The sequence below is a fragment of the Medicago sativa genome, chromosome 1 (assembly GCF_051527215.1).
Source record: "Medicago sativa cultivar Bolivia chromosome 1, Bolivia_mono, whole genome shotgun sequence".
Lineage (NCBI taxonomy): Eukaryota > Viridiplantae > Streptophyta > Magnoliopsida > Fabales > Fabaceae > Medicago > Medicago sativa.
In genome coordinates this window covers 29,200,739-29,216,931 of record NC_140749.1, presented here as the reverse complement: position 1 = coordinate 29,216,931, position 16,193 = coordinate 29,200,739, and the positions used below count along the sequence as shown (strand labels likewise).

Below are 16,193 nucleotides of genomic sequence, written 5' to 3'. Positions count from 1 at the left end.
ACTAGACAATTAGTTTATATATACTAAAATATTATTTTTGTTTAAAGGTATTAATGTCAATTACTAAATTTAGGTCTTTCTTTACTCCAACTTTCTATTCCACTTTCTCTTGTACCAAACAACCAAAACAATCCTTTTACTCTCTACTCTCTTTCTTTTCTTAGACAATCTTTCCTTTCTCGTTCTTTCCTTTCACTTTCTTTGTACATCCAAACAAAGCCTACACGCAACAAAGAAGTGTCGTTTCACTCATAACGTGGCAACACTGTCTCCACACACAGAAATAAAACCACAAATCACACAACACAAACACTACCTCACTCACTCTCTCCGAAACAAAAACTCTTCTTTCTCTTCTCATCAATCTTCCATTTTCGATTCCCTTCATTTCATCACAAATGGCCAAAGACCCAGTTCGTGTTCTTGTCACTGGTGCCGCAGGTACTCCTTTCATCACCATGATCTCTTCTCTACTGTTTCTTCACTTTGGTTTCATCGCCCATGTTTTGATCTATGTTTTTGCATTTTTATTCGAGATCCATGATCTAACCATGTTTTCTGATGATTTTTTTGATTTTAAATAATGGGTTTGTTTCAAAATGCTGTCTTTGTTTAGTTTCGATCTTGATCTGTTAATGGGTTCGGATCTGATCATGTGATGAATGACGATGATGTTTTGTGTTTATTTATTTATTTATTTATTGTTAAGTTGTTATTTGTGTAGTTTTATTGATCAGTGTTCTATTTATGAATCTTTCATATGTATCTGTTAATTGATTGATTGATCTATCTATATATGTATTTTAAGTAAAAATTCAATTTGGTCTCTCACAATTTTCTCTCAATCCAATTTATTCCCCGACACGATAAATCCACATTAGTCACTTTTTTATATCGAGGACAAATTAATCCCTAATTCATTATGACAGATCGACTTATTTGTCCCAGGTATAAAAATGCCGGCACTAGTTTGGATTTATTTTTTGTCGGGGACTTAATTGGCCCGAGAGAAAATTGTGAGGGAACAAATTGGGTCTTTACTCATGTATTTTCTAAATTTTCTTATTAATTTTATCGAGCTTTAATCTAGCTTGTCCAAATTTCATGTGTAGTGGGTTTACATTGTGCGAAATTGTGATGTGGCATGTATACGAAAGTTGCATTCTCATAATTGGAAATGTAGCGACTACTGGATTTAATCTGCGGTTTATAATGCTGTTGATTTATTTTCCGACCATTAATCTAGATCGTCTAATTTAATTTTGATCTAATGGCATGAAGGGAATCTGGTTCGGTTGATTTTGCTGTACTGATATAATGTTCTGTCAAATTTCAGGGCAAATTGGTTATGCTCTTGTCCCTATGATTGCTAGGGGAGTGATGCTCGGTCCAGATCAACCCGTGATTCTTCACATGCTTGATATTGCTCCTGCAGCAGAGTCATTGAATGGAGTTAAAATGGAGTTGGTGGATGCTGCATTTCCACTTCTTAAAGGTATAACTTATCCTCCGTATTAAATGTTTCATTAACTTGATGGCTTGAAATCTCAGACTCGATTTTGTTTTATTTAATAATTGCTTGTATGTGTGATCGACTTAGGTTTGAAGTTGTGTGAAATTATTTGTTTCAGGTGTTGTTGCTACAACCGATGTTGTTGAGGCATGCACCGGAGTCAATATTGCTGTCATGGTTGGTGGATTCCCAAGAAAAGAAGGTATGGAGAGGAAGGATGTGATGTCAAAGAATGTCTCTATATACAAGTCTCAGGCTTCTGCTCTTGAGAAGCATGCTGCTGCCAACTGCAAGGTAATTCCTTTCATCATAAACTCAGACTTCTGCAACTTTGTATCCAATGTTGCAATGGACTTTGTCATGTCATCGGGTCAATGGCTAACTGCTTGAGAACATCATATCCAATATTGTATATATAGAAAAAGGGAAGCCCGGTGCATTAAAGCTCCTGCATATGCAGGGTCCAGGAAGGGGTCCTCAAAAAACATCATTACATTTAAATTTATACTACCAAGTTTTTTAAACAAAATTGATCATATCATACGTTCAAAATCCCTACCATATTTTGGTAGACATTCAAATTTACTTTTTAACTTTGTGATTTTAATATAGAATATTCTTTTGTAATGCTTAGACATTATCTAAGAATAAACAGCCATATAACATTATCAATAATCATCAATATTTTTTTAATTCCATATGTAGTATATTGTATAATTATATGTCACTCCATTTTCAATTTTATAAAGATCATATAAACCTATAACATTTCATTTCTTGGTAATAAAACTTGTGGTTGAACCAGCGGTACTACTAAATTTGTCATGTAGAACAAGTTTTTACCCTTTTGTATGCATTTTCTATCCAATTAGTAGTTCATATCGATTATGTGACAGACTCTCATGTAGACCAATTGAACCAGCCAATCTGACCTTACATAAAATTCTGTTATTATGTCAAAAATGTCAAACATATACATGTATTTGTTGTTCTTCCCTGTTTTTTTTTTTTTTTTTTGTTTTTTTTTCCTAATAAATTTGTTATTCTTTGGCACATGTTAGTTTTGTCTATTAATTAAAAATTATTTGTTTGAGATTCTTCTACTATAGAACACTATGGTGTATCCATGTTGCTGACCCCATTTAGTCGCAAAAAACTTAGTTGTTGTATCGGTTTGTTTGCGACTATGCTGGATGCAAGACCAATAAACTATGATTGAATATATTGATTTTATTTGTTAGTTTTCGCAATGAAGACATTAAGGGTGTGTTTGGATGGAGGGTTTAGGAAGGGAGGGAGGGCTTACTTTTCTTTTTTAAATTACGTACTTTAAAATAATTTTTAGAAAATTGAATTAACGTGATAAATGATCATATAATGCAAATTTTCACATGAAATCAGGTGCATGGGAAAACACCACCTAATTCATATATCCATATGATGAAGTCCATGTGATTTCATCGCCAAGGAGTCTAATTTTATTCATGAAATGAGTACCTTTTTATTTGAAAACAAGCAGTTTGGTTGTATTGTAATTTTTATTTTTATTTTTTTGGAAAATTTACAGAAGGCTTTGAAATATCTTGCAGGTTCTGGTTGTTGCTAACCCAGCAAACACCAATGCATTGATCTTGAAGGAATTCGCTCCATCTATTCCAGAAAGAAACATTTCTTGTTTGACTAGACTAGATCACAATAGGGCTTTGGGCCAAATTTCCGAAAGATTGAATGTTCAAGTTTCTGATGTAAAGAATGTCATAATCTGGGGTAATCATTCATCAACCCAGTATCCTGATGTCAACCATGCAACTGTTAACACCCCAGCTGGGGAGAAGCCCGTCCGTCAAATTGTTTCCGACGATGCATGGTATATCACAAACACTTTAAACTCACTTCATTCATTCATTTTTAGACGTTGTTCATAGGTATTTACACATAACAAGAAAAACATTAAATTGTTACTTTTGATGAAATTATATCTTTTTACTATACCATTCTTAACTATTTATGATCTCATTTCACCTATTACTCTCTGCCATAAATAGTGAAGGGTATTATTTGCAAAAGAATAGTTCATATTGCATTCAGTTTTGATAATGACATGTAAATTTGAAAGAAATTCTCTACAAAAACAACAGTTAAAAAGGAACTGGGGGAGTATGATCTTAGCAAATTCTTTTTTCAAAATGTTTGTATATTGAAGTGTTCCAACTTTTCTCTACTTAGGTTGAATGGAGAATTCATTTCCACTGTTCAACAACGTGGTGCTGCAATTATTAAGGCTAGAAAGCTTTCAAGTGCACTATCTGCTGCTAGTGCTGCTTGTGACCACATTCGCGATTGGGTTCTTGGAACTCCCCAGGTTGGCTACATTTTAATTTTTCTTTACTTATGATTCTTCTGTATTTGCTTCCAGATCGGCTTATTTTCTTTTCCATTGTAATGTTAGGGTACCTTCGTTTCAATGGGAGTGTATTCTGATGGTTCCTACAATGTACCATCTGGATTGATCTATTCATTCCCTGTCACCTGTGCCAATGGTGAATGGAAAATAGTTCAAGGTAAGTTTTGATCACTTTATGCATATTGAATCTTTGTGAAATGTTTCCCCTCAGTTTTTGGTGTTTGTTGATAACTGGTAAAACACCTGTATATTCACTTTACTCGGTAGAAAAAGACCTTTTTTGTTTTTACAAACCATACCATCCATCACAATCATAAGTGTTGAAACACCCTCATGCCTAAGTTGTCGGTTTTTGTTATGCGCTAATCCCTCTTTACATTTTCAACTAAAGTACTATAAACCCTCGTGCTTAATTTGTCGGTGTTTATTATTTGCTATATCCTTTCTGTACTGTCAATAAAACTGTTACTTGAGCCATACTTGATTTTACAATCCTCATACTCCTTGGTGGAGTGCTTTTCTAATGAAATTGAAATTATGGACCAGTTTATATTCTTTTTCTAGTGCTTAAAATTAATTTGTATTCTTTTGCAATTTCTGGAAAAATAGTTTTTAGTGCTTTCATTATAAAAAAAACGTTTTTTTTTTTTTTTTTTTAATTATATACTCTTTTACACTAACAACTAATCGCAATGAATCATGTGACTTTAGAGGTAGTGATAATTAAAGAAACATTTTTTAATGATCTGACTGCCAAATTTGAGTTAAATTTTGTACGGCGTTAACAATTTCTTCACCTTTTTTATCCACAGGACTTTCAATTGATGAGTTCTCAAGGAAGAAGTTGGACTTGACAGCCGAAGAGCTGACTGAGGAAAAGAATTTGGCTCACTCTTGCCTCTCTTAGGCTGCTTTATTTTTGTGTATAGAAGTAGTAGCTTCAATTTTGAATAATGCTCCTTCTAGATACAAATGAACTATGAGTGTCTCGTCTTTGGAATTACTTGTATTGCAAGTCTAACAGATTTTGGTCACAGTGGTGATACAAGAATTTCGATGTTTGTTGGGACTGCACAAGCGTGCAGTTAAAACACATACATCTAATCCTTGTGATTGAGTATCATGCAATTGTATTGCAAAATAAAGTCACCATGAACTGTTAATTATGAATTTAGAGAACTTATTATGAATGCAAGAGTTCATTTTTTCGTAGTTTATCGTTATCACTTAGATGCTGTCGGTGTTTTTTTTTTTTTTTAGATTCTACCAGGTATGGTGGTTAAAATCTTGATTTAAAACGCAAAAGTGCACAAGCTTATGATTTTAGGGGAAAAATGCACAAGCTTACAATTTTAGGGGTGTTCTGCGTTTGTGAAGTGGTAAGTCATGCAACAACACATTATTTCTCTTTGCGACCAGCACTTGCACCTTTTTAAACTTCGATCTTCTATTTATTTTCACCTTTCAAAATTTATTTCTATCTCCCTCTAAATTTTAGAGTGTGAAAGGATGATTGGATAAATAGAAAAGCTTGCAAATGTGTTGGGGTTTTAAGATTTTTTTTTTTTTTTTGAAATTTTGATCCTCTTAACGGATTAAATGAACAAATTTTGATTAAAGCATTAATCACAAATCAAGCATTAATTACTTGAACACATGTTTACCTCTTTGAATTGTAGCGAAGAATCTATGAAATGATGACCACTATTTACTCGTTGCACGTGAATGGAACTTCTTCACTTGCAATACCTTTGACAGCCCTATACCGTAGCGCGCGTATGACTTTAGTGTTATCAACATGTGCAATTGATAGTTGGAGGGACATAACAAACCCATGAACTCATCACTTGAATATAATCATTATCAATAATTACTTTTTTATTTAATCCAACAAGGAAATGGAAGGGATTCGAAGAATCCTAACCATCGCTTACTTCTGCAATCAAAACCGTTGCTAAAAAATCAACAACTTTGTGCAATCTAATCAAGAATTATAAAAATATTATACGGCTGTGCAATATGGCTATATATTAAGATAAGGTAGGCTTTATGTATAAAAAGAATGATAAAAATTTCACATAACTTTTTACAATAAATAAAGGAAAAATTGTCTTAAAATTTAGAGCGTTACATTGGGTTTTGTTCTGGACCGGGCACAAGACCACTCACACGGCTACACGTGTACAATAATACGCCGTCTTAAGGCTACGCACTCAATGGAGAACGCCAACTTGCATGCGTCGTGTCACACAGGAGCACGCCTCCTTGCTTGGATCACGCTACACGTGTCCTTCCCCGCTCCTAATCACACGCCGCATAACCCGGAGACTGTTATGCCTCTAGCGCGCCTATATAAGGGTGAACTTGTTTCACCCTCGAGGTACACATCACTTTTCACAACACTTTTTACACTCTCTTTCAGTTCCATTACTGACTTGACTGTTGGAGTGCTAACGTGCATGCAGGCACCCTTTGTTCCACCGCGAAGACAGATTGCCACCGTACCGGAAGCCGTTACCAATCATCGGAGCATTCTCTACCACCGTTGCGACTCAACCGTTCTCACCAGACAGATCAGGTTTCATTTGTGTTACTTAAGACTTTGATTTTAAATGTTTGAACAAAATTTGCTAAGGTTTGGTTTTATGAACACATGTAACTACAAACATTTAGTAAAATATTGGAAGTTAAAATATAGAGTAAGAAAATGAATGACACAATGGTTTATACTAGTTGAATATCTAACTGAAATCTAGTTCAGTCCACCCATGACATAATAATTTAGCCTCTTCAATGAAAAAGGACTTAATCCACTGTATTCCATCGAATCTTTTGTCCCATGGAATATGCTCAAATTTATCTTAAAGATATAATTTGGCTAAAATCTTCTACTTATTTGTTTATATAAGGCTTTGACCAAACTAGTCCTCTAATATAACAACAGATTTGGATTGAGTGTTTGTGATTACAACAAGATAACTCTCATACAAAATGATATTAAATGATTACAAGTAAAAATCTTTCTATGAAAAGATTTTGAGCTTTGATTCACTTGACTATTTGTATTTCTTAGTTTGAGATTTCTCAATGATTAGAATGTATGCTTTGATAGTTCAGACAGAGCTTTTTGTGTTTCAACGTTATTGATGAAAGTGATTTCTTCAAACAAATTTCAAGTCTTTGGTTGAAATATATCTTTAATTGTTTAAAGACATTTCTTTGACCGAATAGTAAGCTTATTTCAAATGATTTGCAATGCAGTGGTGACCATATGATAAATGTTGGAACATTAGTGTGATGTTGGAAAATAAATTGGAAGATTAAACACCAAGTAATCATACTTTGATCTAATGTTGTGTGAATTGAAAAAATAGAGTGTGGGGGTCCCACATAAAATAGAACACACGCATTAGTAGTGTTTAAATTGCGGTATTTAATTTTAAATACTTGATAATGATAAAAATAATAGTAATTATTATTTTTATTCGAGAATATCACTTCCCATAAATTTAGCTTATGGTGGTTGTGATAAGAATAAGAATTTAATTAAATCTCTTATATTTCCTTCATTCAAATCCAATAATTTGTTTCCTCCACTTTTGTGGATTTGTTTCTTTTGATCCTATCCACAAGTGTTGTTGAACTGATTCATGGATAAACTTCATTTTAACTTTATCCATTAAGAGTAACTGTTGTCGCCATTTGTGCTAAAACAGTTATAGAATCTCTATATAAATAGAGGACACCACTCAGTTCAAAAAATACACCAAATCGCACAGTTGATGCTTCCTGTGCGGTTTCTCTCTTCTCCCTCCGACTTGTGCTAACGAGATTCTTCTGCTTCTACTCCTTTCTGTCCCTTCGGAATTAAGAGTGTTCTTAAGACCATAGTCCCTTTTCGGTTTAATGTCCCTTCGGAATTAAGAGTGGTCTTAAGTTCATAGTCCCTTCAATAATCTAAATCCCTTCGGAATAAAGAGTACTATTAAGATCATAGTCCCTTTCGTAATAATAATGTCCCGTCGAAATTATGAATGATCTTAACAGTATATAAATTATTTAAATATTTTTCTATTTGAGGAGAAATGGTGGTATCACCATATTTGAGTGGTCGTAGTACCATATTGAAAGTTTGGAGAACTTAAAGGTTAGAATGGTGGAAACACCATATTTGAGTGGTTTTAGCACCATATAGAATGGTAATAATACCATATTAAAGTGGTTTCAGTATTAAAGAGTGGTCTTAGTACCATATTCGAATGTGTAAATCTCGAACGATTTTCTACAGTGCAGTAGTTAATCGAACTGTTGTAGCTGAGCTTGTTTTATCCTGGAGGCGGCATGGTTGATAGTCTACCTTGCACAATTTTGGGTAGTGCCACGAAACGTCTTAAAGAGAGCGACCTGGTCGTGATTCAACCGAGTAACAACTTTGGTAGATAATAGAATTTGGAAATCCAAATACAACAGTTTGGAAATCCAAAAACAACAATAAATAATGTGACGAGATGATCCAGTAAATAACTCATCTTCTAAATAGGCACAGGTGTTCAAGACACACAACATATGTATTCGGTAAAAGAGGCATATAAAATTTTGATGGAGATTGATAAGTGCTCCTAATCCATCATGGTCGAAGGCTTTGGCATAAATCAATTCCGTCAAAAGTTGCGTGCTTAGTTTGGAGATTATTTCAGAGTAAAATAGTTACCAAAGATAATCTTTTTAGGAGAGGAGTCATCGGTCAAGGATCGCTTCAATGTGCAGAAGGTTGTGGAGTGGAAGAATCAGTTTCTCATTTGTTTTTTGAGTGTCCAATTTTTGCAGGTATATGGTAAGTTGTGTGTAAATGGCTAGGAGTTTCCTCGGTGTTTCAAAAAGACAACTTGATGCATTTAGATCAATTTGAAGGGCTAGCAGGTGGTGTCTCAAAAATAATTAGTGTGGTGTGGTTCGTGTGCATTTGCGAATGAGAAGTTATTCTGTAATAAGGAGGTTTGCCTTGATAATATGGTCGAATTTGTGAAAAGAAATGCTTTGAGCTGGCTGAATTTGAAATAAAAAAAATACAAATTATAGTATCGCACAATGGTACTTGAATCCAAGACACTTTATTGGTCCAGGGGAGGATTGGGGGAAGCCCCTTATTAGTCTCTCCAATTTTTGTTGGTGGTGTTGGAATTTTCCGTACACTGGTTGCTTGTACTTTATCCACCATCAAAGTATGCATTATGCTTTGTGGTGTGTTCTTATTTATAAAAATTCTTTTGCTTTTTAAGGCAAAAAAAAACTCATCTTCTAATGGTGATCTGTCCGGTGAGAATGGTTGTATCGCAACGCTTGTTGAGAATGCTTCGATGATCGGTAATGGCTTCCGGTGAGGCGACGAAGCTGATAGGCCAAACCGCAAGTGCACGGTCTATCGAAGTAATAGTAGTAAAAGAGTATCGTTCCGCTAGGGAGTTGATAAATCTAATTAACTTTTAGAAAATGATTAGAGGAGAAAAGGGATTTAAAAGAGGAGGTTCAGTTGTTGAAGGTAAATAACAATTAATAAAAATAGCCTTGGGATCATTAGTTCGTCATAATAACAAACCCTTCACTAGACAAGACTTTAACTTCTAATTTCATGGTTTACACCTTAATTTCTAACGACCGGTTTCCCTTTAGCCCCTCACCTTTCCGATGAAAGTCCGGTGAGAGTTTACCCCTAGTAACCAAGCCTATTTCGCTGACTTGATTACTATGAGATGCTTATAAGGATTGAAACTACTTGTGTCTCAAGAATTGCAAAGACTATTTCACTTCCTTTGCAATTCTTGTCTAAATTCACTTGTTCCAACATCAAAGCTCCGCTTTCGAATTATGAATTGATGTTTGAGATGATGGATTAACAATTATCAAACCCTCCACTTTCGCTTCTACAGTTTGATAATGGTTAATTCATGTTAAAGTGGTGAATTTAGATTAGAAATTATAGTTACATGAAATTAGGGTTAAAGCATTGGTTCGATTAGGATTACATCATTAGACTTATCCAATAATCCCAAGACAAAGAAATCTACTCACTCATGTTCATCGTAGACATGGGGGAAGAAGAGAGAAAACAATAAAATAAATTGCGAGAAAGAAAGTAAAGAAATAAAAGAACTTTATTAAAATAATTGTTACTAAAATATTCTAAGGTAAGGTGAATGTTTACGATGGAGTGCTACTCTATTTATAGCTTTACAATTGACTTAAAATCTAAGCAACTATAAGGGCTAATCAGTAAAACTACAACAGAGTAACTTGGGCTTGAAGAAAAGAAGCAAAAGAGCATCTGGAGGGTGGCACGGCCGTGCCAGGCTTCTGACTTTGTGGAGACATATTTTTGTCTCCGTATCTTCGTATTTCTGCACTGTATTTGCTCCAGTCCTCTTTCTTTTGCTCCAAGACACCTTCCACCATATATTCATTCCTGAAATAAAATAAAATGCAATTTAAAGTAAAAGATTCAAAAAGGAAATAAATTTGCAATAAAATAAAATCAAATCTAAATAAAACTAAACTAAATAATGCATTAAAATAGACTAAATTATGACTCATCAAACTCCCCCACACTTGAATCTTTGCTTGTCCTCAAGCAAAAGGCAATAGACATAGCAGCAACAAAAAGATTAATCATGGCAATACAATTGAAAACACAAGTCTCTCTTAAGGTTTTTTTTTCAAGTGCACTAATCGCAATTTCAAACATTCTTCGTGAACCTATTCAACCCAACATCAAGTCTCAAGTGAGTGTGTGTGCAGTCCAACCTTTTTCTTGCTCCTGTATAAGACAGATATTATGAGGAACAAGTTCTATCCTTAATGCTAAAGTAACCGAGAAAAGTCCTTTCTTCATTTCGTATAAGAGTGATGGGAATTTGGTTAAAATTAAATAAGATTAACAATTTAAGCACAAGGGGCTGCAGATGCTTAGGGGCTATCTATCCTCGTAGGAAGTCTTTTTGGAGGGGATGTCCTTTCCCCCTAGATTCAAGATCACCCTAAGTAGTGCTGCAAAATTTTTATTCATCTCCGCGTAGGAAGTCTTTTTGGAGAGGGTGTCCTTTCCCCCTGGCATTGATGAATTTATTTCCTCATTTGAGGGATTTGGAATTTAAGTTCAATTAGGGAGTCACCACCACAATTAGGAAGTTAGGGATTGTCCTTCCCCCCACATGTTGGTGCCATTCTCCCGCCCCATTTAACTTTAACAATTTAGAGAATATAACAATAAAGCACAATTAATTATTTTCCCACACAAACTTATACTACTTTTACTCTAAAGACTTTTAAGGGTCTAAGTTAACACTAAAGATAGAACGTGCTCCTTAAAATACCTACTCATACATTTACTCAAAGATTGCAACCGGGTGCTTTTCTCATTTGAGAATTTTCACAATAAAACAAGATGTGGGTATAGCAAGAACACAAAAAACACAAGAAATCATTTTCATGTACAAGAAACAACCTTTAAAGAAGAGACAAAACAAAAAAATTTTATGCCATATTTTACATTAAAAACAAGCTACTTAATCATGCCTTTCGCTATAAAAACAATACAAAAGAATAAAGTTCAAGGGAGTTTGGAACACTACGACTCTAGACACTTTATTAGCCCCCCCCCCCCCCAACACACACACACACACTCTGGGGAAGCATTGTCCTCAATGATTCAGAGAAAATTAAAAGAAAAGAAGAAGAAGTAGAAGAAGAAGAAGAGAGAGTAGAAGGGGAAAAAGAAGAAGAAGAGATAAGGGAAGAGAGGAAGAGGAAAGCTCACAATTTATTCATTGAGGTCCATAGGGAGGACCTTGAAGATGAATGTGTTGCATCATCCGGCGGAGCATCTCATTGTTTTCTTGTGTTAAGCGGTTGCCCCTTTGAACATCATTCCTTAGGCCGGAGATTTCAACACCTTGCCTTTGTTGCTCGGTGCTTATCCTTTCAACCTCGGTGCGCATCCATGCCCATCTTGCATTGTCATCTAGCTCTCTGGCGTCATGGCCATGGTGGTATCCCTCATGGTGCAAGTTAGCACCTTCTCCTTCATCATGGTGCAAGTTAGCACCTTCTCCCACATCATGATCTTGCTCCTCAAGAACCTGCACATCATCAACATACAACAAATTTTCTTCCACCTCGATGGTAGTCCGAGATGGGTTAGGAAGTAAAAACAAGATAGGCACATTTAGCTTGAGTTGGTAATGAATGGGTGGACGAGGTTTGATGAAATTCATAGCAATGAGGGTGTTCATGTTAAGTATATTATTTCCCTCAATCGGTTTGATCCCTTCATCCTCACTCACTCCAAAATACCTAGCTATGTATGTAATGATGCCACCCACCACTATGTCTCCTTTACCGGCTGGTCTAGTACCTATGAAGTCTAGGTAATCAATCAAATAGAAACAAGTGTTGACAGGGTGGTTATAGAGCATTGCCCATAACACGAAGAGCTCGTCGGTTCTAGTGTTTCCTAGCTCGGTTTTACCCCAAATAGTGCAAGACATGACCCTTTGAAGGTACCTAAGTACGGGGTTGTGAATGTTGCTAGCTTTATTGGCTCTAGTGACAAAGGAGCTAAGGCCGATGATACGTTCCCAAAAGGCAGCTGGTTGATAGTCAACCGGCTTTAGAGCTGGATCCCAATGATCATGGATATACCCTTCATTTGCAAAACCTAAGGCATCACAAAAGTGCTGAAGAGACATATCATAGTCAATATTCATTAGCCTAAAGGTGATTCTATGGTTGGGGTTATCATAATTCAACCTATCTTTAGTAAAAACAATGGAACTCAAAAATTCATAGGTGAAATTCTCATAACCCCTCATAGATTCTAACATATCAGTCCATCCTAGCCTTCCTATCAGCCTATAAACATCATCTCTAAGCTCTAGCATATTCAAAGTATGAGAATCAGGATATCTAGAAGGGTGCAAAGGTTTAGAGATTAGGGTTTTGTACCTGTCCCTTTGCTTGTTGTCTTTGAACTGGATTCCATGATTCTTGACTTGTGCTTGCCTCTTTGGAGGGGGTCCTCCGGAAGATCTTTCTGGTTCCTTGCCACTTCTTCTTGAAGCCATTGACCTTAGGTTGACTTTTGTGTGGATTGGTTGAAGGATATGGTTTTGGAAGATTTATGGTGGAAATGATTGGTTTAGGGTTGGGGTTTATGTTTCAGTAAGGTTTATGAGTTTGGTTATGGAGATTGGTTGAGAATTTGTGGCTTTTGGGTTAGGTTTTGAATGAATAGGGTTTTGGTGAATTATGGGTTTGGGTGGATGAAAGTTGTTTTTGATTGGTGGTTTGTGTTTGGAAAGAAGTTTGTGATTGATTTGTGGAAGAATTGAATTGGTTTGGTGACGTTTTGATGGAGATATGAAGGTTTGAGATTTGATGGTTATGGAGGTTTTAGAGAGAAGTTGAAGGTAGAGAGAGGTTTGTGTTTGAGAATGAGTAGAGAAAAAGAGAAAAATTGGGGTTATACCACACTAGAGGTCGGGCACGGCAGTGCCAACCTTGGCACAGGCCGTGCCAACATTCTGACTTGGCCATCCTTTTTTTGCTTTAAAAACCTGGCACGGCCATGCCGGCTTTAACACGGGCCGCGCCACCTCTCTGGTCCAGGGGGATTCAATTTTTTTCATTTTCTTGAATCATACTTGGACAATTACCTACAAAACAACTTAAAACAAAGAAAAACAAACAAAACAAAAGCAATTAAATGCGTGGGTTGCCTCCCACGAAGCGCTCGTTTAAAGTCATTAGCTTGACGATTAGAAAAAGTCCTTAAAATGGATCAAAGAGATCATGTTGTGTAGATGACGCCATGAAACGTTCTTTCACATCATGATCTTTAATCATGCAACAAGAATAAAGAGCGGGACCTTTCATAACATTTTCCAACTCAAATCCTATCATTTTATCACTCACTTGAAAGACGATCCTACCAAGTTTAACATTAACAAGAGCTCTCGCAGTTGCGAGGAAAGGTCTACCTAGGATTATAGGGACGTCATCATCCTTTTCAATGTCAATGACTACAAAATCAGTTGGGATGTATATCCCTTCTATCTTAACAGGTATGTCCTCAACAAATCTGACTGGTTTAATGGTAGAACGATCAGCTAACTTCAACTCTATCTCGGTAGGTTTCAATTCTCCTATTCCCATCCTCTTAAAGAGGGACAAAGGTAACAAACTAACACTAGCTCCTAAGTCACACAAGGCTTTGTCAACGGTCTCACTCCCAATCATACAAGGTATGGCAAAACTACCTGGATCTCTAAGCTTAGGGGGTGTCTTTTGGATGATTGCACTAGTGTCTTTAGCCAAAGCTATTGTCTCACCATGCTCTATAGCCCTTTTCTTTGAAAAAATTTCCTTTAAAAACTTGGCATATAGAGGCATCCTAAACAAAGCTTCCGCAAAGGGGATTTTAATGCAAATTCTTTTAAGGATATTGACAAATTTATTGAATTGACCCTCCAATTTGATCTTAGCATGTTTTAAAGGGGAAGGAGCTTCGGTCTTATCAAGTGGTTTTTCAGTTTTCTCACCTAAAAGCTTGACACTTTATTTCTCAGTGTTTTGAACCTTAACAATAGTCTCTCCTAACTTACTACCCTCAACAGAAATAGCATTAACATGAGCTTTAGGGTTGGCTTCGGGTTGACCAGGAAAGACTCCCGATGTTTGAGAAAGAGTGGACACTTGTTGGGCTATTTGGGAGATTTATGTTTCAAGCATTTTAGAATGAGTAGAAATAGAATCAACCTTGGTATTGAGTTTGGAAAGAGAATCGTTCAGAAATCCCGTTTGGTTTTTAAGTTCTTGAAGTTGTTTATTTTGGTTGGCAATAGAATTTTCCAACAAAATTTCCAAATTAGATTTCTGAGCGACTCTTTGGTTGATTGCATAGCCGGGTGGTGCTACTTGTCCATAGGGGTTTTGATTTTTATAAAAGTTTTGGTTTTGTCTCATCCCTTGGTTGTATTGAGCATAATTCATTTGCTCAACACCATTAATAGCACTACCTAGTTGTCACTCAGCACCAATATGACCAGTTATACCACAGATTTCACAAGAAGAAGATGCAGGAGTAGAAGAGATAGCACTAACATTGAATTTTTCAAATTTTTGGGTTAGTGCATCAATTTTAGCAGCAAGGTGATCATAGTTAGAGACTTCGTACATACCTGCCTCCTTTTTGGAGGATGAAGAACTAGTGATGGCTCTCTCGTCGGTCCACTTGTAATGATTTTGAGCCATATCTTCAATCAAGGCGTATGCCTCCGTGTAGTTCATGTTCATTAGAGCTCCACCTGCAGCTGCATCAACAGACATCTTAGTGGTATAAGACAAGCCATTATAAAAGGTGTGGACAATGAGCCAACTCTCTAAACCATGGTGGGGACAAAGTCTGAGCATTTCTTTGAAACGCTCCCACGCATCATAGCGAGACTCCCCATCTTTTTGATTGAAACGAGTGATGTGGTCCCTTAGTTTAGCAGTTTTGGATGGGGGAAAGAACCGGGCAAGGAATGCTTGCCTCATCTGATCCCATGAAGTAATGGAACCGACTTCGAGGGAATGGAACCAAGCACTAGCTCTATCCCTTAAGGAAAAGGGAAAGAGATGAAGTCTTACGGCCTCTTGGTTCTCCTTCATGGTTCCACTAATTCGTAAGAAAACAGAGATATGAAGATTGGGATCCTCGGTGGGGGATCCCGAATGGTTTTGCTGCACCAAGTTAAGTAGGGCAGGCTTGATTTCGAAGTTGTCATCCTCAACCGTTGGGTACACAATAATAGCTTGTGGCTCAGCCGTAGACGGCTTTGCATACTCTTTGAGAGTGCAATTAGCCATGGAGGTATTATCTCGTGCCTCTCTCCTCCTTCTATGTAAAAACCTTTCGATCTCGGGTATGAGTACCACTCGATTTCTAGTTCTTCGCATAAAAGGTTGAGAACCCAAGAAGTTAACAATAACAGAAAGAAAAGAAAAATAAAAGAAAAATAAAATAAGAAAAGAATAGAAAAAGAAAGAGAATTCTAATAAAAAAGAAAAAGTTAATTAAATTAGTTAACTCCCCGGCAACGGCGCCAAAAACTTGATAGGCCAAACCGCAAGTGCACGGTCTATCGAAGTAATAGTAGTAAAAGAGTATCGTTCCGCTAGGGAGTTGGTAAATCTAATTAACTTTTAGAAAATGATTAGAGGAGAAAAGAGATTTAAAAGAGG

General features: G+C 36.2%; 2 protein-coding genes, 1 non-coding gene and 1 pseudogene across 3 annotated transcripts; 2 read left to right on the top strand and 2 right to left on the bottom strand.

Annotated features, from left to right (window-relative positions):
- Nucleotides 1–314: 314 nt before the first annotated feature.
- On the top strand, nucleotides 315–5,129 carry LOC146954104 (malate dehydrogenase, cytoplasmic). The gene is made up of 7 exons (XM_085714000.1): nucleotides 315–441; nucleotides 1,337–1,495; nucleotides 1,632–1,807; nucleotides 3,103–3,380; nucleotides 3,740–3,875; nucleotides 3,963–4,074; nucleotides 4,730–5,129. The coding sequence occupies exons 1-7, from the start codon at nucleotides 399–401 to the stop codon at nucleotides 4,822–4,824; spliced, it is 999 nt and encodes a 332-aa protein (XP_085570126.1). The 5' UTR covers nucleotides 315–398; the 3' UTR covers nucleotides 4,825–5,129.
- A 6,912-nt stretch (nucleotides 5,130–12,041) lies between these two features.
- LOC146954103 (uncharacterized) lies at nucleotides 12,042–13,033 on the bottom strand. Its single transcript, XM_085743591.1, has 2 exons — nucleotides 12,166–13,033; nucleotides 12,042–12,049 (listed from the first exon to the last, which is right to left on the bottom strand). Exons 1-2 carry the CDS (start codon nucleotides 13,031–13,033, stop codon nucleotides 12,042–12,044), a joined length of 876 nt encoding a protein of 291 aa, XP_085599717.1.
- Nucleotides 13,034–14,525: 1,492 nt separating this feature from the next.
- LOC146954101 (uncharacterized) lies at nucleotides 14,526–15,818 on the bottom strand (annotated as a pseudogene).
- On the top strand, nucleotides 15,352–15,458 carry LOC146954102 (small nucleolar RNA R71). The gene has a single exon (XR_015025160.1). It is a non-coding gene; the product is annotated as a small nucleolar RNA R71 (small nucleolar RNA).
- Nucleotides 15,819–16,193: the final 375 nt, after the last annotated feature.